General features: G+C 44.6%; 1 protein-coding gene and 1 pseudogene across 11 annotated transcripts in view; one reads left to right on the top strand and one right to left on the bottom strand.

The window, feature by feature from the left end:
• The first annotated feature begins 1,061 nt into the window (after window positions 1-1,061).
• HECTD4 (HECT domain E3 ubiquitin protein ligase 4) overlaps window positions 1,062-25,711 on the top strand; it is a 225,759-nt gene continuing 201,109 nt past the window's right edge. For 9 of the 11 annotated variants that reach the window (XM_030821426.1, XM_030821425.1, XM_030821423.1 and 6 more), the window contains exon 1: window positions 1,090-1,547. In XM_030821426.1, the coding sequence (XP_030677286.1) occupies window positions 1,371-1,547 (177 nt within the window). In that variant the 5' untranslated portion in view covers window positions 1,090-1,370. Of the gene's footprint in view, window positions 1,548-25,711 lie in introns of all 11 variants that reach the window. The other 2 variants (XM_030821429.1, XM_030821424.1) reach the window with 1 other exon arrangement.
• LOC115836929 overlaps window positions 2,012-25,711 on the bottom strand; it is a 62,331-nt pseudogene continuing 38,631 nt past the window's right edge.

The following is a 25,711-nucleotide window of genomic DNA, read 5'->3' as shown; positions in this document are numbered from 1 at the left end:
CCTGTTTTATTATTTTTTAAGTGATAAAAATATACAAGTAATAGAGAACAATCTCATCTCAGTAGTTCCAGACCAGCCCCACACTCCCATGGCAACCCACCTTAAACATCTGGTGTGTATTTGCTCACGCATTTTTCTTTATACATATAGTTTTCCTTTCTTGCTTTTATAAAATGGCACTGGTGGGCATATATATATTTTTGGTGGGGAGGGAGGAATGGGGTCTCCCTCTGTCACCCGGGCTGGAGTGCAGTGGCAAGATAATAGCTCACTGCAGCCTCCACCTCCTGAGTTCAAGAGATCCTCTTGCCTCAGCCTCCCGAGTAGCTGGACTACAGACGCTTGCCACCCTGCCCCGCTAATTTTTATTTTTTGTAGACATGGGGTCTCCCTATGTTGCCCAGGCTGGCCTCAAACTCCTGGGCTCAAGCAATCCTTCTGCCTTGCCCTCCCAAAGTGCTGGGATTACAGGTGTGAGCCACCGCACCCGGCCTAGTGAGCATATTTTTAAGGTTTATGTCAATTAGTGTGGAACACTGATGGAATGAACATAGCAATAATTAGAATTGCCACTCATGGAGCACATATTAAGTGTCGGGCATTGGGCATCAAGCATTGTTGACAGACGCTTTATTTTCACCAGGTTTTGAGTGCTTACTGGGTACTAGACTTTTCAGTAAATATTAATCACCTACTATGTGATTCTACCAAGTGCTTATGAACAAGTGTGCAGCGCCTATTCTGCGCCAGCCTTTTGCTTGCATCTCATTTAAAGGTGAAAACAAGGAGTGATCTCTATGCTTTGCCCAGGATGGGGGCGCGGGCCCGAGCAAGGGGTGCACACCTGAGTAGGGACAGGACGGGGGAGGCGGCGTCCTCTTCCCTGGCGCGCTGCAGAGCCAGGGCTACCCTGAATGGCCAGGGGGAGAAGGGGCCGGCGGAGGTCAGGCCGAGGGCAAGCTGCAGCGAAGGGCGAGGCGGAGATCCAGGTCACCTGGGTGGCCTGGTCCGCGGAGCGGTGGGCGGGGCGGCGGGCGGGGCCTGTATTGTCCACTCCGCGGGGCATGCCGGGAGCCCCGCCCCCAACATGGCGTCTCACTGACAGTTGGCTGCCTAGCGGCAGAGGCGGATCCTGCTCTTGAGGGCGGCGGCGGCGGCTGCGGCGGCGGCGGGGCCGGGGTCTCCCGGGCCGGGGTCGGGGGGGATGGCGACTCGGACGGCCTAGGGCGGAGCTGCACGGGCGAGGCAGCAAGCGGGGCGCCGCTGGCGGGCGCAGCGGCCGCTGCCATGGACTGGTGATCGCGGCGGCTCCTGCTCCGTTTCCCCTGGCCGGGCGTCTGCTCCTCAGCGCCAAGCCCTTAGCCGGGGCCATGGGCTCGTCGGCGGCCGCGGCAGCAGCGGCGGCGGCGGTCGCTGACTCGGCGCAGTGGCTCTCGGTGAAGGAGGAGACCATCTTCCTGCACGACGGGCTGATCCGGGTCACCGACCTGGCCGAGCTGCCCAGCGAGATCCTCGGGGCCCCAGAGGCCGCCGACACCGACCTGGAGGTGAGCGAGGCGGCCCCCGGCCCCCGCCATTGGACTGGCCCACTCGCCTGGCGCCCCTGGGTCGGGCCCCGTCTTCGCCCCAGCCGCGGCCTCGCCTCCCGGGGGCTGCCGGGGCAGGTGTGTGTGGGCGCGGGGCGGGCAGGTGGGGGCCGCGGCCGCAGGTCTGCAGACCGCCCGCCCCGCTCTCCCTCCCTCCCTCCCTCCCTCCCTCCCTCCTCGGGGCCTGGCGCCCGCAGGGGATTTCATTTGTGGTTTTCTTTTGAGCGTTCCGACACCCGGCATTTTATTAGACTAGCGCCCGGCTGGGCCTTCATGCCCGGGAGGAGCCGCCGCCACCAGCCGGGCCCTCCCTCCCCTCCCCTCCCCCACGGGCCCCCTGGACCCACTTCCAGGGCACACCCAGGTTGCTTAGCTTTGGGAACATTTTGATTTTCACGCTGTGCACCCTCCCACCCTTTTCTTCCCTAGTTCTGTGTTTTTTTTGTTTGTTTGTTTGTTTTTTCCAGGAGAGGGTAGTGGCAGCTGCGGGTCCGTGATGGGCAATCCAGCAACTTCTCTGTGTTGTGTCTCGGATGGATTGACACGGGGCCTTTGTGAGGGAAGCGGGCGATGTGGACAGCGAGAGGGATGCTCCAGCGGCCCTCCATGCACTCTCGGGGAAGGGTCACTGGCGCGTTAGGCCGCAGGGCCTTTTTGTGTGCCCGGGGGTCGCCGAGCATCCCGGGTTCAGAGCCGTGGCAGGTGCAACAGCAGATCTCATTAGTTGAGCTGCTTGGCCTTGGGGACAGAAGGGAACCAAATATGCCTGGTTGGTGGGAACTTTCCATCGACTTCACTTGGGTTCGTGTTTGCCTAGAGGTGGGAATACCGGCAGTATCGTTTCATGGAGGCTAGCGGATGCTGACACTGCTCCCCCTCCACTTTGTGGGATGACATTTTGATGTGTAGGTAGTATGGGGTGTCATCAAATTTTTACTGCCGTTAAGGAGAGCTTTCTGGGGTAGGGCGCAGAGAGGATGGCCTATCTTCTGGCTATAAACGGAATGCGAGGGATCTTTTGTGTTTTGCGGTTTTGCGTGCAGTTTGGCTTTACGCACAACGAACATTTATAGAAATGAATTAAAAGCCATTACTGTGTGTTTCTGGAAACGGCAGTGATCGGATCACATTGGCCGAGACATTTGGACGTGCTTGAGATGCGAATACGTTCCACTGTATTTTTGTGTCTGGATTTGCGGTTGCTTCAGCACTTCCGTTGTGAACTCTTAATTGACTTATTTTACAATCTAGTCACCAAAAAGAGGAGGATATGGTTGGTAGGGAATTCCTAACATGGAATTGTGTCTCATTTGGGCCTGTTCTATAAAAAGCAAGGTGTGTCTGAGTGTCTTATCTGCCTGAAAACTCAAGGGGTATTATGCTATGATAGTGGAATCTTTTGATTTAATTGGCTGTGTTGTGTGTGAAAGGTGGAAAGTGGATGCTCTTTGTTTCTTTCTTTTCTTTTTTTTCTCCCCAAGACCGAGTCTTGCTCTGTTGTCCAGGCTGGAGTGCAGTGTCGCGATCTGCTCACTGCAACCTCTGCCTCCGGGATTCAAGCGATTCTCCTGCCTCTGCCTCCCGAGTAGCTGGGATTACAGGCGCGCGCCACCACGCCCGGCTGGTTTTTGTATTTTTAGTAGAGACAGGGTTTCACCATGTTGGGCCAGGCTGGTCTGGAACTCCTGACCTCAAGTGATCTGCCTGCCTTGGCTTCCCAAAGTGCTGAGATTACAGGTGTGAGCCACTGTGCTGTGCCTATGCTCTTTGTTTCTTAAAGAGTAATCCAAGTGGACAGAACCAAAATTTATACATATATGTTATTTATGTAATTTATTTATTTTTAGGATTAGAAAGAGTAGGATTAGTTAAAATATCTGTGCTGTTAAGTTGGTTTTCCTGAAATGTTTATAAATGTATTGCATGAATTTGTCAGCTATTTCCACAGAAGAGTGGTTTTCAAAGGAAAGAACCTCTCTGGCCTGCTAGATTTTTTTTTTAATTGCTTTTTAAATTTATGGTCTGATTTCTCAGAAACTAGTATGTGTATGGGTGATAAACATTTATGACTGGTAGTAGTGAATAACTTGTTTCATTCTTTCCATGTTATACAGGCTCCATGGTATCAGGAGAAATAGATAGCTAAGAATGTTTTTGTGGCTATTAGATTTGTGTTTGTGTGGGTGCCTTCATATATATATATATATAAAATCTTTTTTTTTTTTATTTTTTATTTTGAGACAGGGTCTCTCTCTGTGGCCTAGGCTAGAATGCAGTGGCTCGATCTCAGCTCACTGCAACTTCCACCTCCCGGGTTGAGGCGATTTTCCTGCCTCAGCCTCCCAAGTAGCTGGGATTACAGGCATGCACCACCATGCCGGGCTAATTTTTGTATTTTTCATAGAGACAAGGTTTTGCCATGTTGGCCAGGCAAGTCTCGAACTCCTGACCTCAGGTGATCCGCCTGCCTCGGCCTCCCAAAGTGCTGGGACCACAGGCATGAGCCACCACGCCCAGTACATATTTAATTACTTAATAATATTGATTAAATGTATCCTACATGTCAGGCATTATTTTATTAAATTCTCAAAAGAGCCTAACAATTGGAAATATTGCACTCATTGTACAGATGAAGGTAGTGCAGAGTAGGTATTCAACTTGCTCAAGAGCACATAAAGAGCTTGCACGTCAACCTAGTTCTGTTCACTGCACATCTGCTCTTCATCATAATATTTTATTGCCTCCATGCATGTATAGTATTTGTATTTGCAATTATTTTAAATTTCATAACTAGCTACAGAAGAAAGAATCTCTATTTTCTTTTAGTACCTGTTTCTTTTTCATATTTGAGGAAGATTCATGGTTTATTAATTTTTTTTTTTTTTTTTGAGATGAGTCTCGCTCTGTTGCCCAGGCTGGAGTGCAGTGGCACAATCTCAGCTCACTGCAAGCTCCGCCTCCTGGGTTCACGCCATTCTCCTGCCTCAGCCTCCCCAGCAGCTGGGACTACAGGCGCATGCCGCCACACCCAGCTAATTTTTGTATTTTTAGTAGAGACGGGGTTTCACCGTGTTAGCCAGGATGGTCTCGATCTCCTGACCTCATGATCCGCCCACCTCGGCCTCCCAAAGTTCTGGGATTACAGGCATGAGCCACCATGCCCGGCCGGTTTGTTAATTTTTTAAAAGCTATCTTTCGAAATACCACCACACCTATGAAATAGTGTTTCAAGCCTCTCCTTCCAGTAGACATCTGGGTGAATAATGGCCATTTTCCACAGAGTTTTATAATATATAGAATCCTTCAGTTGACACTTTTGGATTATGAGGGACGGGACTCAAGTTGACTAATTTATGACTGGCAACCTTACTGCAGAAGAGTGCAATAGAGAGTCTTAGAATTTTACGCTGGGCGCAGTGGCTCATGCCTGTAATCCCAGCAATTTGGGAGGCCAAGACGGGCGGATCACGAGGTCAGGAGATTGAGACCATCCTGGCTAACACGGTGAAACCCCGTCTCTACTAAAAAAAAATACAAAAAATTAGCCGGGCGTGGTGGCGAGCGCCTGTAGTCCCAGCTACTCGGGAGGCTGAGGCAGGAGAATGGTGTGAACCCGGAGGTGGAGCTTGCAGTGAGCTGAGATCGCATCACTGCACTCCAGTCTGGGCAACAGAGCGAGACTTTGTCAAAAAAAAAAAAAGAGAGAGAGTCTTAGAATTTTAGAGCGGGAGAGACTTTAGAGATAAGAATGTCCCTCATTTTAGAAAGAAGTTCTCTGAGATCAGGAGATCTCAGAGATCAGAAGATGAGGTTATGACTTAGTCACTGTAGCATAGCTAGTTGTGGCAGGGCAATGACTAGACCCTAGCTTTTCTGCCTTTGGATTCCAGTGTTCTGTTCACCCTGTAAGCGCTAATCAAAGTCAATCTAAAGAAAGAATCCCTCCTAAGAAGTAGATGAACATGAACTTAGTATTTTAATTTAAGCAGATCCAGAGTATTTGAATTAAAATTTTTCTTCCCAGTAAATTCTTTTTCTTTCTTTCTTTCTTTTTTGAGACCGAGTTTTATTCTTGTCACCCAGGCTGGAGTGCAGTGATACGATCTCGGCTCACTGCAACCTCCACCTCCTGGGTTCACGCAATTCTTCTATCTCAGCCTTCCAATTAGCTGGGATTACAGGCATGTGCCACCATGCCCAGCTAATTTTGTATTTTTAGTAGAGACTGGGTTTCACCATGTCTGCCAGGCTGGTCTCGAACTCCTGACCTCAAATGATCTGCCTTCCTTAGCCTCCCAAAGTGCCGAGATTACAGGCGTGAGCCACCACACCTGGCCTCTTCCCGGTAAATTTCTAAACAGATTTTTTTTTTTAAGCAATAAATAATGTTTAATCAACTAATTCATTCAACAAGTATTCGTGGAATTTAGAGTGAGCTGGGCCAACCATCCTGGATGTTGGGCATATAGCAGTGGATAAAATAAAATCCTTGTCCTCAAAAAGCTTATAATTTAGTGGGATGATATAGACAATGACAAATATGTAACATGACATAGAGGCAAATGATAAGTGCAAAAGAGAAAAGTATAGCTCAGTAAAGAGATGGAGAGCATTGGAAAGAGGGCTCTGTTTTTTTGTTTTAATTTTTTTATTGTTGTTAGAGATGGGGCCTTGCTATATTGTCCAGGCTGGTCTTGAATTCCTCCTGGCCTCAAGTGATCTTCCCACCTGAGCCTCCCAGAGTGCTCAGCATGAGTCACTGCACTCAGCCAACTGTCCTGTTTTATTTTATTTTATTTTTAATTATTTATTTTTGAGACAGAGATTCTCACTCTGTTTCCCAGGCTGGAATGCAGTAGTGCCATCTCTGCTCACTGCAACTTCCACCTCCCGGGTTGAGGCGATTCTCCAGCCTCAGCCCCCTGAGGAGCTGGGATTACAGGCACACACCACCACGCCTGGCTAATTTTTGTATTTTCAGTAGAGACGAGTTTCACCATGTTGGTCAGGCTGGTCTTGAAACCCGGACCTCAGGTGATCCGCCCACCTCCGCCTCCCAAAGAGTTGGGATTACAGGCATCAGCCACCGCACCCAGCCTGTCCTGTTTTATATAGGGTGGACACGAAAGGAAAGCCCAGGATGGCTTTTGAGCAGAGACCTGAAGGGAGGGAGGGAGTATACCATATGGCTACCCGGGAAAGAACATCCCATACAGAGACGACAGCAAGAGCCAAGTCCTTGAGAGGGAAGCGCCCTCAGCATATTTGGAGCTCTGAGCCCAGTAAGCTAAAGGGGAGAGGAGAGATGGGGAGCAGGGGATACAGATCAAGTAGATCCTTGTAGGTGAGGGCTTTGGATCTTACTATGAGTGAATTAAGAATGCAGAGTGTGGCTGGGCGTGGTGGCTCACGCCTGTAATCCCAGCACTTTGGGAGGCCAAGGTGGGCAGATCACGAGGTCAGGAAATCAAGACCATCCTGGCTAACACGGTGAAACCCCGTCTCTACTAAAAATACAAAAAATTAGCTGGGCGTGGTGGCGGGCGCCTGTAGTCCCAGCTACTCGGGAGGCTGAGGCAGCAGAATGGTGTGAACCCAGGAGGCGGAGTTTGCAGTGAGCCAAGATCACGCCACTGCACTCCAGCCTGGGTCACAGAGTGAGACTCCGTCTCAAAAACAAAACAAAACAAAACAAAAGAATGCAGAGTGAGGCTTTTTCTTGTTCTTTAAAATAGCCATTTGTTAGAACATGTGGAAAAAGGCAAAGAGAAAAAAAAAGAAAAAAGCCATTTGTATTTATTTTAATTTTATGTTGCTAGTAGAAAGCAAAAGGCATACAGGAATTTTTATTATTATTATTTTTTAGACAGGAGTCCTGCTATGTTGCCCAGCCTAGGGTGCAATGGCTCTGTCTCGATTCACTGCAACCCCTGCCTGTCAGGTTCAAGGGATTCTCCTGCCTCAGCCTGCCAAGTAGCTGGAATTACAGGCGACCCTCGCCCCAGCTAATATTTTTTTTTTTTGTATTTTTAATAGAGATGGGGTTTCACCATATTGGCCAGGGTGGTCTTGAACTGTTGACCTCAAGTGATCCAACCGCCTCTACCTCTCAAAGTTTTGGGATTACAGATGTGAGCCACCACGACCGGCTTAGGAAATTTTTTTAAATGTTGAAATAAATATACATTTAAGAGAAATAAAAAAGCAATAACTCAAAAATAACATCTCAAATGTTATTGCATTTTTCATTGCATTTCATAGAACATTATTCTTTTTAAGATAAAGGGAATTTAAGAGGGGGACAAAAGGAATAGCTTACTTGCGGGAATTCCAAAAGCGTTCTGCTTCCTATTCCATTTTTCTTTACAAACCGCAGTTGGGAACAAGCAGGCATCGTATATAAGAGTGTTGACAAGCCGGGCGCGGTGGCTCACGCTTGTAATCCCAGCACTTTCGGAGGCCGAGGCGGGCAGATCACGAGGTCAGGAGATCGAGACCACAGTGAAACCCCGTCTCTACTAAAAATACAAAAAATTAGCCTGGCGTGGTGGCGGGTGCTTGTAGTCCCAGCTACTCGGAGAGGCTGAGGCAGGAGAATGGCGTGAACCCAGGAGGCGGAGCTTGCAGTGAGCCGAGATCGCGCCACTGCACTCCAGCCTGGGTGACAGAGCGAGACTCAGTCTCAAAAAAAAAAAAAAAAAAAAAAAAGAGTATTGACAGAGAAGCTGATTGACTTACCTAAGGTAGCTATTTCTTACTCCACAGTTGAAGTTCATTTTAAATTTAAGCATTTTGGTTAGTGCTTCTCATATTTCATTGTGTTTGCTTGTAAGTACTCCCTCTCCACCCCGCCCCACACCACACAAAGACTTGAACATGAATGTTCAAGTTAGCTTTATTTGTGATTGCCCAAAGCTGGAAACAATCCAAATGTCCGTCAGCAGGTGAATGGATAAACAAATGTGCTACATCCATACAATGGAGTATTACTCAGCAACAAAAATGAGTGAACCGTTGGTACTCACAACATGGATTTATGCGGAGTGGAAGAAACCAGACAAACAGTACATACTGTAAGACTCCATTTCTATGAAATTCTAGAAATGCAGACTAATCTGTAGTGGTTGCCTGGGTATAGAGGCAGGCAGGAAAGGATGAGAGGGACAGAGTATAAAGGAGCTGAAGAAACTTTTGGGGCGATGGCTCTTTCCCTATTTTGATTGTGGTGATGGTTTCACATTTGTATATGTATGTCAAAACTCATTAAATCACACACTTTAAATATGTGCAGTTTACTGTATGCCAATTATATGTTAATTAACAAATGAAACCTAATAGATGCAAAGGGTTTTTGTTTATTATTTTGTTTTGCCAAATAAGAAAAGGGGCATTTGGGTTTGAAGTTGATCAGCTGAAATCGTCAAGGCTTTAAATACTTATCATATACTCAAGTGAAATCTTTGAGATGATATTTAGATTTATGTTGGTCTATTCTCCTAGGAGGACGCTGCTAGCCTATATATCCTTTGGGCAAAATCCTTTGGAAAGTGTTTATGTACTTTTATAGAATTCTAGATTTGGATGAGTTAATGAATAAGCGAATAAACTACCCTTGTTCACCAGCAGTGTTGATTACCATGCAATTAATGAGCACTGTAGTAGGAGTCACTGAATCTTGGTGCAGTATTCTGTGAGCTTGGGCAAAAGGCCCAACAGGCTTTCAGGCTTGTCTGGCTCAAGCTGTAAAATGAGAATGAAGTATTTGAGGGCTGTGGGAGTCAGTATTGCCTTGAAGTTAAAGTCAGGTTTAAAGAGTCAAACTGGGATTGAAATTCTAGCTCTGCTCCTTGCTTGCTGTGTGACCTTGGGCAAATTCCATACCTTTTTTAAAACATATTTTTCTAGAGACAGGTTCTCACTCTGTCACTGGCTGGAGAGCAGTGGTGTGATCATAGTTCACTGCAGCCGCACACTCCTGTGCTTTTTTTTTTTTTTTTTTTTTTTTTTTTTTGAGACAGAGTCTCGCTCTGTCGCCCAGGCTGGAGTGCAGTGGCGCGATCTCGGCTCACTGCAAGCTCTGCCTCCCGGGTTCACGCCATTCTCCTGCCTCAGCCTCTCCGAGTAGCTGGGACTACAGGCGCCTGCCACCACGCCCGGCTAATTTTTTGTATTTTTAGTAGAGACGGGGTTTCACCGTGGTCTCGATCTCCTGACCTTGTGATCCGCCCGCCTCGGCCTCCCAAAGTGCTGGGATTACAAGCGTGAGCCACCGCGCCCGGCCTCACTCCTGTGCTTTAAGTGGTCTTCCCACCTTAGCCTCCTGAGTAGCTGGGACTACAGGTGTGCTACTAATTTTTTAATGTTTTATAGAGATGTGAACTCCTGGCCTCAAGCAATCATCCTGTCTCAGTCTCCCAAAGTGCTGGGATTACAGGTGTGAGCCACTGCACCTGGCCAAATTCCATACCTTCAGAAATCACTAGTTACTTTTTTTTTTTGAGAAAGAGTCTCGTTCTGTCACGCAGGCTGGAGTGCAATAGCACGATCGCAGCTCACTGCAACCTTCGCCTCCCAGGTTCAAGTGGTTCTCCTGCCTCAGCCTCCCGAGTAGTTGGTGCATCACCATGCCTGGCTAATTTTATGTTTTTAGCAGACACAGGGTTTCACAATGTTGGCCAGGCTGGTCTGGAACTCCTAACCTCTGGTGGTGATCTGCCCTCCTCAGCCTCCCAAAGTGCTGGGATTATATGTGTGAGCCACTGCGCCCAGCCCCTAGTTATCTTCTGGTGCATCTTCTTAGTCATCATTGTCACTATCTCTACCACTCCCACGACAACAGCGCCAGCATATTGAGTGGCACGTTCTGCGCTAAGTGCTTCACATCCTTATTTTATTTAATCCTCACAAAAAACATGAGGTTGGTACTGGATTATCTTTATTTTTATTATTTTTGTTTTTTTTGTTTTGTTTTGTTTGTTTGTTTTGAAATGGAGTCTTACTCTGTTGCCCAGGCTGGAGTGCAGTGGCGTGATCTCGGCTCACTGCAACCTCCGCCTCCTGGGTTCAAGTGATTCTTCTGCCTCAGCCTCCCGAGTAACTCCCGTGCCACCGCACCTGGCTATTTTTTGTATTTTTAGTAGAGATGGGGTTTCACCATGTTGGCCAGGCTGACTCCTGACCTCAAGTGATCCACCCTCCTTGGCCTCCCAAGTGTTGGGATTTCAGGCGTGAGCCACCGTGCCTGGCCAAGGATTATTTATTTTATAAATGAGGAAACTGGCACAGACAAAAGTTAAGTAACTTGACAAAGGTAAGATTGTTAGTGGCAAAGCTAAGGCTGAAATAGATCTGTCTGATTCCAGCCCTGAGTCCATATTCTTGAACTATTATGTTACACTGTCATCATCTAAAAGAGCGGGATAATGATAGGGCTAATGTCAGAATTAAAAAGATGGAGGTGGCCAGATATGGTGTCTCATGCCTGTAATCTCAGCACTATGGGAGGGCAAGGAGTGGATTGGAGTTCAAGACCAGCCTGGACAACATGGCAAAACTCTGTCCCTACAAACAAATACAATAAAATTAGCTGGGCATGGTGGCATGCACTTGTAGTCCCAGCTACTCAGGAGGCTGAGGCTGAAAAATCACTTGAGCCCAGGAGGCAAAGGTTGTAGTAGGCCAAGACTGTGTCACTTCACTCCAGCCTGGGTGACAGAGCCAGACCCTGTCTCAAAAAAAAACAAACAAAAATAATAATAATAATAATAAGATGGATGTGAGCTGAGTGTGGTGGCTCATGCCTGTAATTCTAGCACTTGAGAGGCCAAAGCAGGAGAATTGCTTGAGACCAGGAGTTCAAGACCAGCCTGGGCAACATAGCAAGATCCCATCTCTACAAAACATTTTAAAATTAGCTGGACATGGGCCAGGTGCAGTGGCTCATGCCTGTAATCCCAGCACTTTGGGAGGCGGAGGTGGGCGGATCATGAGGTCAGGAGATCGAGACCGTCCTCGCTAACATGGTGAGACCCCATCTCTACTAAAAAAATACAAAAAAATAGCCGGGCGTGGTGGCGGGCACCTGTAGTCCCAGCTACTCGGGAGGCTGAGGCAGGAGAATGGCGTGAACATGGGAAGCGGAGCTTGCAGTGAGCCGAGATTGCGCCACTGCACTCTAGCCTGGGCAACAGAGCGAGACTCCATCTCAAAAAAAAAAAAAAAATTAGCTGAGCATGGTTGGCTACTTGGGAGGCTGAGGTGGGAGGATCACTTGAGTCCAGGAGCTGGAAGAGGCGGTAAGCTATGATTGTGCCACTGTATTCCAGCCTGCATGACAGAGTGATTCCCTGACACCAAAATATTAAAAAAAAAAAAAAAAAAAAGATGTGATTATGTTTAAAGTGTATTGACTCTCTTTATAAGGTGCTATGTTGCTTGGAAGTTATTTTATGCATATTCAGCCAGCTGCCTATTGTATTTGAAAGCAAAACTATCCCATCAACATAATTTTTTCTATAGTAGTGGAATCGTTTCTTGTTTGTTTGGTTGGTGATCCCTGCGGAATTTTCTTTTTTTTTTTTTTTTTGAGACAGAGTTTCTCTCTTGTTGCCCAGTCTGGAGTGCAATGGCATGATCTCGGCTTACCACAACCTCCGCCTCCCAGGTTTAAGCAATTCTCCTGCCTCAGCCTTCCGAGTAGCTGGGATTACAGGCGCCCACCTCCACGCCCAGCTCATTTTGTAGTTTTAGTAGAGACGGCGTTTCTCCATGTTGGTCAGGCTGGCCTCGAACTCCTGACCTCAGGTGACTTGCTTGCCTCGGCCTCCCAAAGTGCTGGGATTACAGGTGTGAGCCACTGCACCTGGCTGGAATTTTCTTTCCTTTTTTTTTTTTTTTTTGAAATGGAGTTTCTCTTTTGTTGCCCAGGCTGGAGTGCAATGGCGCGATCTCGGCTCACTAAAACCTCCGCCTCTTGGGTTCAAGCCATTCTTCTGCCTCAGCCTCCCAAGTAGCTGAGATTACAGTCATGTGCCACCATGCCCAGCTAACTTTGTATTTTTAGAAGAGACGAGGTTTCACTATGTTGGTCAGGCTGCTCTTGAACTCCTGACCTCAGGTGCTCCACCCACCTCGGCCTTCCAGAGTGCTGGGATTACAGGCGTGAGCCACCACGCCTGGCTGGAATTTTCTTCCTTTCCAATTTGTTTGCAATATGGCTAGGCAGATGAGATAATAGATAGTCTCTGTTTCAGTTTTTCTCCAATTGTGTACCTAAGGTCTTGCTAAATAAATCAGCTTTGATTATTATCTGTCTTCTTGGCTTCCATCTTTACTGTCATAAAATACCACCTGTTGGCTCAAGATGCTGGGTGGGTGGTCATGCATCTCTTCTTTCCTAGGTCTGAAGGTAACTGTGGTGATAATTATGAAAGGACTGTCAATTGCCAAAAGTGCCCCATGCTTTCCCCTCCCCACATTTCCCTCTTGTTTTACAACAGTGGTTGTGGGGTAAACACAAGGAGTGTAGTCTGCTTTACAAGATGTTTAGTCAATAGTTGTAGACAAATGTAAATAACAGCAGGTGATCAACTATGGGACAAACACATAGGAGAGAAGATTGCAGAAATTGTGTAACTTTTATTTTGATCCTGCATTTTAAGCATAGCTTATGAATCTATTAATTAAAAAAAAAAACTATGAGTAGTACATGAATACATTCTTGACAAAATGGAAATAACAGGTAAAACTGAAGTCCCTTTTAAGCACCATCTCTAATTTGGATCTCTGTGTCCTTCTTGCCCTGGCTAAATTAGTGACAATTTTTTCGTGTGTATTCTTCAAGACCATTTTAAAATTTTGGTGTGTATATAACACATTCTATTTTTTTCTTTTTTACATAAAGATGTCATACTAGACATATCTTTCTGTAACTTGCTTTTTTTTTAAACTCAAGGATATGTTTTGATCATTCTATGTCTCCATATATATATCTACCACATTATTTTTAAGTGCTGCACAAGACTCTAGAAATGCCACAGTTTTATTTAGACATTCCCTATTGATGAGTATCTTAGTTTCCTGTTGCCATGTTAACAGATTATCACAAATTTTGTGGCTTAAGGCAACACGGATTTATTCTCTTACATTTTTGGAAGTCAAAAGTTTGAAATGAGTCTCACTGGGCTAAAAGTCAAGCATTGGTAGGTCTGGTTCCTTCTGCAGGCTCTAGGGGAGAATCTGTTCCCATGCCTTTTCCACAGCTTCTTGTGGCCACTTGTATTTCTTGGCTTGTTGCTGTTTCTTCCATCTTCAGAGTATGTTACTGCAGTCTCTCATCTGTCATCACATCGCCTTCTCCTCTGACCCACTCTTCCCGCATCCCTTTTGTAAGCACCCTTGTGAGTACATTTAGGGCCCACCCAGATAATACAGGATAATCCCTCCATCTCAAGATCTTTAACTTAATCACATCTGCAAAGTCCCTTTTGCCATCTAAGGTCACATTTACAGGTTCCAAGGATTAGTAGGTGGACATTTTGGTGGGCGCCATTATTCAGTTGAGCACGATGGGTATTTTGGTTGTTTTCAGTTTTTCACTCTTAAAAACAGTCCTTCAGTACAGATTCTTGCATGCCTGCTTATGCACACCTGAGATTATTTCGCTAGGGTAAGTGGAATTGCTGGGTCATTGGTGACAAGTTAATTTTAATAGATACTACCAAATTGCCCTCCTGTGTGATTACCAATTTATAGTCCCAGTATTAGTGTTTGATAGGACCTCTTTTCCGCACACCCTCTCAGAGGCCATTTTAGAACTCACAGGTTTGCTTAATTTGGCTGGGTGAGGTGGCTGACACTGTAATCCTGGCATTTTGGAAGGCTGAGGCAGGCGGATCACTTGAGGTCAGGAGTTCGAGTCCAGCCTGGCCAACATGGGAAAACCCCGTCTCTACAAAAAATATTTTAAAAATTAGCCGGGCGTGGTGGTGGGTGCCTTTAATCCCAGCTGCTTGGGAGGCTAAGGCAGGAGAATTGTTTGCACCTGAGAGGCAGAGGTTGCAGTGAGCCAAGATCACACCACTGCACTTCAGCCTGGGTGACAGAGCGAGACTCTGTCTCAAAAAAAAAAAAAAAAAAAAAAAAAAATCCTAGGTTTGCTTAATAAGCCAATAACTTTCGCTCCAAAAGATGCATCCAATGGATGTAATTGGGTACCTAGAAATGCACGCTGAACCCTGGTCAGCCAAAAGAAGCCAGAGTTTTCTGTCAGTGTCATCCAGCTCTTATGAGTTCACTTCAGAGCACCTCTCTTGTGGCTTGATAGACTTCTTGTCCCAGCATAGGCTCATTTTGGTCAGTAATCCGGTTAATACAGACCATGTCCATATATAGGCAGGAGAGAAACAATGACTCCTTACTCCGTGATGGTTTGTGGATAGTGCCAGAGACCAGGAGGGCGAGGGAGCTGCACACACTGCGAAGAGAAGCATTGGCTCCCGAAGTGTGCTCAGAATGCACAGCAGTTGTGAGGGAGACTATTTGGACTTAGAGCCCCTGAAAATTTTCTCTCTTACATGCTAATAACATGAGTGATTCCACATTTTTTTTACCTATGTGAAAAATACCTATATTAAGTGGATTGTATTTTTATGCTATGTAAAACCTTTTTGATTATAAGTAAATAATACAGGGATGTTGTTGAAAATAGAGAAAACATCTAAAAGTATAAGAGAGACAATAAATACCCTGGGATTACACCATTCCACCAGAATGAAATTAATTTTTTATTATTTGCTTCTTCAGCTCATATTTTTATATAGATGAAATTGGGATTATATGCTATTTGCAGTTTTGGATTCTGTGATCACTTACTGGGAACATTTTGAATAAGATTTAAAGATATAATTTTTAATGTCTGCATAGTAATTTATGGATGTACTATAATTGTCTTCTGCTGTTTCTTTAAATCTGCTATTTTAAAGATAATCTACTATTTAAAGATAATATCAATTTATAGGAAGCGAAATAATTTTCAGTATTTGAAGCGTTACCTGTTTGATAGAGTTTGGTAAATTATAAATTTGTAGTGATTTTTAAAGTGTTTCTGTGACTTATTACTGTTAATACTTTATAATTTCAAGGGATTTTAATAGTGCTGTATGAATCCTCTCCCAACAATGTTGAATATTTGCATGGAGCTTATAGTTTAGAAAGTGCTATTAAGCACATTTGGTGAATAATTAATGTTCCATGATGGGACACTTTGGAGTGGACACATTTGGATCCCTAGCGCTTTTACTAAAACCTGTAGTTGGCTGAATTACTAGGTCAGAGCACAGTGTATAGCAATTTTAGATTAACAATAAGATGCGTAATTTGCAAAGTATTTTATGCAAATTGTAGGTTTAGTAATGCTAATAACTACAGATTCGGCATTCAAGTAGTGGTTTTATACTAACAAAATATTAACATTCAGTTTGTATTTGTAATGGATCTTTTCAGCGTTTACTATATTTGCTTTGTGCTCTGTAGTTTGTGTTATGATTTCAAATGTGTAAAGTCTAATACAATAGATGTAGCCATTTATGGGGCAGAGTAGAAAATCTGGACCTTCTATCTCTATGACGTGTTTGCCTTTTTTTTTTTTTTTTGAGATGGGGTCTCGCTCTGTTGCCCAGGCTGGAGTGCAATGGCAAGATCTTGGCTCACTGCAACTTCTGCTTCCTGGGTTCAAGCGATTCTCCTGCCTCAGGCTCCCAAGTAACTAGGATTACAGGTGCATGCCACCACGCCCAGCTAAATTTTTGTATTTTTATTAGAGATGGGGTTTCACCATGTTGGCCAGGCTGGTCTCGAACTCCTGACCTCAGATGATCCACCCACCTCTGCCTCCCAAAGTGCTAGAATTACGGGTGTGTGCCACTGGGCCCTGCCGGAAGCATTTTTTCAGTTGAGTTTATAAATAAACTTTCCTTTCCCTCAGGGGTTCTGAACCTAAATAGGATTCAGAGATGCATGGGATCCATGAATAGAATTCATGGCATCTGTGACCTTGGATGGGAAAAAAATATGTATCTTTATTTTCACATAACTTTAGCTGAAATTCAGCATTTGGTTTTGTCTGTCTTTCTTTCTTTCTCTCTCTCTCGCTCTCTCTTTCTTTTTTCTTTTCTTTTCTTTTCTTTTTTCTTTTTTCTTTCTCCAACTCTTACTCTGTCACCCAGGCTGGAGTGCAATGGCACAATCTCGGCGCACTGCAACTTCCACCTCCCCAGTTCAAGTGATAATGCCTCAGCCTCCCAAGAAACTGGGATTACAGGTGTGCGCCACCACATCTGGCTAATTTTTGTATTTTTGGTAGAGATGGGGTTTCACCCTGTTGGCCAGGCGGGTCTCGTACTCCTGACCTCAAGTAATCTGCTTGCCTCAGCTTCCCAAAGTGCTGGGATTACATGCATGAGCCACTGCACCCAGCCAAAATTTAGCATTTTCTCCCCCTGAAGGCAGTCAACAAACCCAAGTAGTATTGGCAGTGTACCTACATGTACAATACAAAAAAAAATAGTAACAAGCAATTTTTTCTTTTTCCTTTTCTTTCTTTCTTTTTTTTTTTTTTTTTGAGACAGAGTTTCACTCTTGTTGCCCAGGCTGAAGTGCAATGGCGTGATCTCGGCTCACCGCAACCTCCGCCTCCTGGGTTCAAGCGATTTTCCTGCCTTAGCCTCCAAGTAGCTGGTATTACAGGTGCCCACCACCATGTCTGGCTAATTTTGTATTTTTCGTAGAGATGGGGTTTTGCCATGTTGGCCAGGCTGGTCTCTAACTCCTGACCTCAGGTGATCTGCCCACCTTGGCCTCCCAAAGTGCTGGGATTACAGGCGCCCTTTTTCTTTCTTCTTCTTTTTTTTTTAATGTTGAAATAATTAAGAATGTTGGCCAGGTGCACCCAGCAACAAGCAATTTTTTCAAAAAAGAACAATGTCCTTTTTAAGAGACACAGTCTCACTCTGTTGTCTGGACTGAGTACAGCAGCATAATCATAGCTCACTGCCACCTCAATTTCCTGAGCTCAAGCGATCCCGCCATCTCAGCTTCCCAAGTAGCTGGGACTATAGGCTCACACCACCATGCCTTACTAATTTTTTATTTTTTTTAATTTTTTTTTTGTAGAGATGGGGTCTCACTAGGTTGCCCAGGCTGGTCTTGAACTCCTGAGCTCAAGTTGTCTACCCACCTTGGCCTCCCAAAGTGCTGGGATTACAGATGTGAGCCACTGTGCTTTGCCAAAATGGAACAATTTTTTTTTGTTGTTCACCAGGTATTTTGGGTTTTTTCCCTCTTATCTGAGGGAGAATGTTGGTCATCTGAAAGTAGGCGAATAAAATTTAATAAAATTTTGTTAGTATTGGTATCTTATACTGCTAATCATTTTAAACAGGTAACCTCAAACGGTAACCGTTGCCTGTAATCCCAGCACTTTCGGAGGCTGAGGTGGGTGGATCGCCGGAGCCCAGGGGTTTGAGACCAGCCTGGGCAACATGGTGAATACAAAAATACAAAAAATTAGCTGGGCGTGGTGGTATATACCCGAGTCCCAGGTACTCGGGAGGCTGAGGTGGGAGGATCACTTGAGCCCAGAAGGCAGAGGTTGCAGTGAATCAGCCGAGATCACTCCACTGCACTCCAGCCTGGGCAACACAGGGAGACCCTGTCTCAAAAAAAACAAAACAAAACAAAACAAAAAACAAGCAGCAGTAACAGTTGCTATCCCAAGAGAAACATTGTTTTTAAAATCTGAAATGCATTTTTGCTTCTGTCCTGTCCACTTGTAGAGTACAATTATGTGCCTGCAGTTTCTTTTGTTGTTCAGATTGTTGTTTTACATTAGTATTGTCAAGGTTCAGGAGTTTTACTTAAATAGCCTCCAGAACTGCACTGTCCAGTTGGTAGCCACCACCCACATGTGGCTACTGAGCACTTGAATGTGGCTGGTCAGAATAGAAATGTGCTGAAAGTATAATACACATCAGATTTGTGAAGGCTTCATGCAAAAAAAATTTTGAAAGAACTCAGTAGTAATATTTTATTTTTTATTTTAATTTACATTTTTAGAGACAGGGTCTCACTCTGTCACCCAGGCCAGAGTGCAGTGGCACTATCGTAGCTCACTGTAACCTTGAACTCCTGGGCTCAGCCTCCTCAGCAGCTAGGACTATAGGCATATGCCACCACACCCGGCTAGTAATAATCCATATTGATTAAATGTTGAAATGATGATTTGTATATATAATGGGTTAAGTAAAATCTATTTAAACTAAAAATACTAGAATTAATTTTATCTATTTATTTTTACCTTTTTTAACATGGCTTCTGGAAAATATTAAATTATATATGTGTCTTATGTATTTCTGTTAGACAATGCTCTTTAGATAGAGGTCAGTAAACTGGCTTTCAGGGTCATATCCAGCCAACTATCTGTTTTCATAAATAAAGTTTTATTGGAACATAACCAGCCTATTTGTTTACATATTGTCTCCCTTCATGCTACAAAGCAGAATTGAGTAGTTGTGACAAGATTTTATGCTCCACAAGCCTTCTAGGGCTCTGTGATCAAGTAAGATCATAAGTTGAGGACACAGGTGAGGAAAAATTCACTAATGGAGAATAAAATAAGAATAGGTAGTTATTTTTGATGAACTAAAGTAGTTCAGGTGAGACTCTAGGAATTTTAATTGCAGTTACACTTTTTATTTTTAAAATTTTTATTTTTTTATTAAGACAGGGTCTTGCTTTATTGTCCATGGCTGGAGGGCAGTGGCACGTAGTCATGGCTCACTGGACCTCCCGGGCTCAATTGATTCAAGTGCCTTAGCCTCTTGAGTAGCTGGGGCTACAGGCCCATGCCACCACGCCTGGCTAATTTTTGTATTTTTGTAGAGATAGAGTTTCATCATGTTGTTCAGCCTGGTCTCAAACTCCTGGGCTCAAGCTATCTATCTGCCTTGGCCTCCCAAGGTTCTGGGATTACAAGCGTGAGCTGCTGCTCCTGGCATACATTTTGCCTTTTATTTATTTATTTTTTTTTTTTGAGAGAGAGAGTCTTGCTCTGTCACCCAGGCTGGAGTGCAGTGATGTAATCTCGGCTCACTGCAAGCTCCGCCTCCCAGGTTCAAGCGATTCTCCTGCCTCAGCTTCCCAAGTATCTGGGACTACAGATGTGTGGCACTATGTCCAGCTAATTTTTGTATTTTTTGTAGAGATGGGGTTTCACTACATGTTGGCCAGGCTGGTCTCGAACTCCTGACCTCAGGTGATTCACCTGCCTTAGCCTCCCAAACTGCTGGGATTACAGGCGTGAGCCACCGTGCCCAGCCCATTTTGCATTTTAGATAAGAAGGAAATACTTCCCAATGGTTGTAATATTATTAATATTTTTAATATTGGAACCTAGATAAGTAATATGGGGTCAGGACCTTTGATTTTTTTTTTTTTTTTTTTTTTTTTGAGAGTGAGTCTTGCTGTGTCATCCAGGCTGGAATGCAGTGGTGCGATGTCATCTCACTGCAACCTCTGCTCACTGCAACCTCTGCCTCCCAGGTTCAAGCAATTCTCCTGCCTCAGCCTCCTGAGTAGCTGGGATTACAGGCGCACGCCACCACTGCCTGATTAATTTTTTTATTTTTAGTAGAGATGGGGTTTCACCATGTTGCCCAGGCTGGTCTCGAACTCTTGACCTCGTGATCCACCTGCCTCGGCCTCCCAAAGTGCTGGGATTACAGGCCTGAACCACCGCACCCGGCCTGACCTTTGATTTTTGTGTAGAGCATAGTGCATTTTACATAGAGAATAATGAATTCCTGAGAGATTTCTGAAAATAGCTAGTTAGATGGAGTTAATATATGTTGCTTTGATCATCGTTCTAAAAATATTAAAGACTTTGAATGAATTTTTTGTTTAACTTAGTTGTTCTATGATCAAGTAGTGAACTTGAGCACTATTCTATTTATTTTGCACATTTTTAGGTTTTCAGTAAACCTATTCTATGTCCATTAAGCCACTTTTATTGAGTGGCAGTACCTTGAAAACTGGGCCAGACGAGGTGGCTCATGCCTGTAATCCCAGCACTTTGGGAGGCCGAGGTGGGAGGATTGCTTGATCTCAGGAGACCAGCCTGGGCAACACGACAAGACCTCATCTCTATATGTAAGAGAGAGAGTGTGTGTATGTGTGTGTGTATACACACATATATAAATTTTATATACCCATGAATACATATTTATTATATATTATATATAAATTTTAAAAAATTAAAAAAGAATGGAACTGTTACAGAAGTTTTAAGATTTAGTATAATCTACTGATTAGCATAATAAAACTATTGATTATAATTTATTTAAAACGTTACAAAATGCTTAAAATTTAAAAAAATTAAAATGTTAGAGGAATTTTTGAAAATTTAGAATATGTAAAAAATCATAAGGGAGGCTGGGCACAGTGGCTCACGCCTGTAATCCCAGTACTTGGGGAGGCCAAGGCAGTCGGATCACATGAGGTCGGGAATTCGAGACCAGCCTGGCAAACATGGTGAAACCCCGTCTCTACTAAATATACAAAAATTATCCGGGCATGGTGATGTGTGCCTGTAGTCCCTGCTACTCTAGAGGCTCAGGCAGGAGGACTGATTGAGTCCGGAAGTTTGAGGCTGCAGTGAGCTGATTTTGCCAGTGCACTCCAGCCTGGTTGGCAGAATGAGACCTCGTCTTAAAAAAAAAAAAAAAAAAAAAGAAAATTTAGAATTAGTTCAAGAGAGAATACAGGGGAATGTCTCTTTGCTAACATAACGCTCCCCACCTGCCTACCCCACCACCAACTTCCCAGCAGCAGCCAGTATTAGTAGCTACTTAGATGCTCCCCAGAGGTAGTGAGTGCACGTATGAGTGATGCATAGGCAGATTCCTCTCTGACCTGGGCTCCTGATGTGCTCCCCTCCCTCACATCACTCCACTGCAGTCTCCATAGCTTCTTTGTGTTCCCATAGAGGAGGCCTGCAGGTTGGCTTCCACAGGGCCCTTACTCTTCACTCTGGAGAATATTAACTTCCATAAGGCAACAGTCCACCAGGTGATAAAGGTGGTATTTTTGAGAATATTAAAGTATGAAGTACTTAAAAACTTAACATGTTAGAAAAACAAAAGAAAACAAAAAGCAAGAATATTACCCTGGGCAGCTTCAGCTCTGTTAGCAGATCAATGGGGACAGCTTTGAAACAACTGAAACGGAAATCTTTTCAAACAGATATATACAGTTGTGTACATAAGCACAGTCCTAGTGAGTACAGATAGATACTTAAGTATCACAGCAATAGAGACAGAGGACTTGTAATGAATTCAAAGGCCCTCTGGTTGCAAGTCTGTTTGACAATTCCTACGTACATTGTAATTGGGAACCTACAGGGTTAACTAGAAGACTGCTCCCAAATTCCGATCCTACCGGTTTATTGGTTCATTTCATCTCTCTCCAAGTAGTTCTTTTTTTTTTTTTCTGAGACGGAGTCTCGCTCTGTCGCCCAGGCTGGAGTGCAGTGGCACGAACTTGGCTCACTGCAAGCTCTGCCTCCCGGGTTCACGCCATTCTCCTGCCTCAGCCTCCCGAGTAGCTGGGACTACAGGCGCCCGCCACCATGCCCGGCTAATTTTTTGTATTTTTAGTAGAGATGGGGTTTCACTGTGTTAGCCAGGATGGTCTCGATCTCCTGACCTCGTGATCAACCTGCCTCGGCCTCCCAAAGTGCTGGGATTACAGGTGTGAGCCACTGCGCCTGGCCCAAGTAGTTCTATTTGGTGCTTCAATGTCCTTCTTCCTGCTTCTGGAGTTAAGCAGGTACTTACACAAAAAATAAGTATATATCTTGCACATGACTGGTTTTTAAATGTATGTAAAGTACTATATTGTAGAGTTTTTTGTTGTTTTTGGAATACATGTTAACATGCAGGGCCATACAGAATATTGTGCCCTGTGGGATTTAAAGGAGGATGGTATATGCAGTCAGTGACAAATAACCTGGGACTTCAAAATGCAGGGTCCTTCAGGGGATCCTTGTGAACACAGAGTGAGCCTAGTGGTTAAGACTGTAGGCTTTGGCATTGACACATCTCGCCAGCTGTTAGTTCAGCTCTACCACCTATCAGAATTTCAATTTCTTGGTTATAAAATGCCCCCCTTCAAGGGTAAATAAGGGCCGGGTGTGGTGACTCACACCTGTAATCTTAGCATTTGGAAGGCTGAGGTGGGAGGATTGCTTGACCCCAGGAATGCAAAACAAGCCTGGGCAATGTAGTGAGACCCTATCTCTACAAAAATAAAATTAGAAAATTAGCCAGGTGTGGTGTCATGCACCTGTAGTCCCAGCTACTTGGGAGGCTGAGGTGGGAGGATTGCTTGAGCCTAGAGGTTGAGGCTGGGGTGAGCTGTGATTGCACCACTGCACTCAAGCCTGGACGACAGAGTGAGACTGTCTCAAAAAAAAAAAAGGTAAAGGAGGCGAAGCTTGCAGTGAGCCGAGATTGCGCCACTGCACTCCAGCCTGGGCGACAGAGCAAGACTCCGTCTCAAAAAAAAAAAAAAAAAAAAAAAAAGAAGACTAAATGAGATAAATGGGGTAACACAACCAGAATAGCAACTGACATATGACATACAATAATGAAGAAAATATGGATGGGAGAAGAGCTTTGTGGTTAAAACACCTGTTATAATTCAAGTATTGGGTCCCTCAAGTTTTTGTTGGTGTGTTGCATTCTAAAATCGTGTATTGTCGTGGATGAACAGACATTATCCTTCAGGTTTTTTAAAGATGGAAAAAGTTAGATCCTTGTCTTTATTCATGTAGTTGAATAATAATACTGTTATCTTTTTTTTTTTTTTTTGAGACGGAGTTTCTCTCTTGTTCACCAGGCTGGAGTGCAATGGCACGATCTCAGCTCACTGCAACCTCTGCCTCCTGAGTTCAAGCGATTCTCCTGCTTCAGCCTCCCAAGTAGCTGGGATTACAGGCATGCACCACCATGCCTGGCTAATTTTTATATTTTTAGTAGAGACGGGGTTTCACCATGTTGGCCAGGCTGGTCTCGACCTCCTGACCTCAGGTGATCCACCTGCCTCGGCCTCCCAAAGTGCTGGAATTATAGGTGTGAGCCACCGCCCCCGGCCAATCTTACCTTTAACGGAAATAATGTTGTTGGTTATTTTTGCTAGAGACATATGAGACCAGGTATAATTTATTTCCCCAGACTGAATTTAAAACATTTTTGCAACAGGGCATCTTAATGATACATTTTCTCGTATATATTTTAATACTTTCTTTTCCCTATATTTCTGTTTTATTTTTTTCACTTTGTTGGAGATATAAGATCAAGGTACTTAGTTCTTGAGAATTGCCCCTCGAGGAACACTTTATTCTTGGGATGATGGATGCTTCCAATGGAAACCCTTTTGATATATAACTTCTTTGATGATGGAAAAATTTGTGAATGGTAAGAATAGTATTTTGCTACTTTATAAATTTTATTCATTTATTTACTTAGAGACAGGGTCTCACTCTGTTGCCCAGGCTAGAGTGCAGTGGCTATTCACAGGTACAGTCATGGCACACTGCAGCCCCAGACTCCTGGCCTCAAACGATCCTCCTGCCCCAGCCTCCCAAGTAGCTGGGACTATAGGTGCATGCTACTGCCCCTGACTATTTTGCTACTTTTAGGTGTTTAAACCTATACCTAGATAATTTCTAGAAATACTCTAGCTTTCTTCTAGTTAGCAAGAAAGATACTTTCCAGAAAATAGAGGAAAGATCATTGTAACTTCTTGTCCATGTGATTGTCATCCAAACCAGAAGATGCCTCTGTTGCATCAATTGGGAAAAGTCAATTGTTGCACCTGTGCGTGTTCCGCCCTCTTAATTCTCTTTGGGCTTTGTAGCAGCTCTTCTTAAACTTTAATGTGCGTACCACCTGGAGGTTTTGTTAAAATGTACAGTAAGGCTGGGCGTGGTAGCTTAGGCCTGTAGTCTCAGCACTTTGGGAAGCTGAGGCAGGAGGATCAGTTGAGCCCAGAAGTTCAAGTTTGCAGTGAGCTATGATCGTGCTGCTGCACTCCAGCCTGATGACAGAGATCTTGTCTATAAAAAAAAAAAAAAATGTAGGCCAGGCGCGGTGGCTCACGCCTGTAATCCCAGCACTTTGGGAGGCCAAGGTGAATGGATTACTGGAGGCCAGAAGTTGAAGACCAGCCTGGCCAAAATGGTGAAACCCCATCTCTACTAAAAATACAAAAAGTAGCCGGGCATGCTGGCTGGCACCTGTAATCCCAGCTACTCAGAAGCTGAGGCACAAGAATCGTTTGAATCCGGGAGGCAGAGGTTGCAATGAGCTGAGATCACTCCCCTGCACTCCAGTGTGGGCGACAGAGTGAGACTCCGTCTCAAAAATAAAATGCATAATAAAATAAAGTAATATGTAGACACAGAGTCTGATGTAGTGGTTGCTGGGGAGGGGGGCAGTCCTGAGAGTTTGCAGTTTTTTTTTTGGCATTTCTTTTTTGTTTGTTTGTATTATTCCTTTAAAAAAAAAAAAAAGCATGATTCACATGGTAGAGAAGATTCTGCATGTCTAACTAGGTCCCAGGTAATGCTGATGATGCTGAGGGCCCAGGTCCACACCTGAGTGGCAGTTTTTTTTTTTTGGTTTTTTTTTTTTTTTTGAGACGGAGTCTCGCTCTGTTGCCCAGGCTGGAGTGCAGGAGTGCAGTGGACCATCTCGGCTCATTGCAACCTCCGCCTCCCGGGTTCACGCCATTCTCCTGCCTCAGCCTCCGTAGTAGCTGGGACTACAGGCGCCCGCCACCACGCCTGGCTAATTGTTTTGTATTTTTAGTAGAGACGGGGTTTCACTGTGATCTCCTGACCTCGTGATCTACCCGCCTCGGCCTTCCAAAGTGCTGGGATTATAGGCGTGAGCCACCGCGCCCGGTCGGCAATTCTTATACTACAGGATGTAGAATGTGTGTTTGTTGAGAGTAAGCGTCTTTCTTACTATGTTGACGGTGACACAAATTTCTTTTTAGCAAATGTAGCT

Source organism: Nomascus leucogenys, chromosome 10 (assembly GCF_006542625.1).
Source record: "Nomascus leucogenys isolate Asia chromosome 10, Asia_NLE_v1, whole genome shotgun sequence".
In the NCBI taxonomy this organism is placed as follows: Eukaryota; Metazoa; Chordata; class Mammalia; order Primates; family Hylobatidae; genus Nomascus; species Nomascus leucogenys.
The sequence above is the reverse complement of the archived record's forward strand: the minus strand, read 5'-3'. Positions and strand labels throughout refer to the sequence as shown.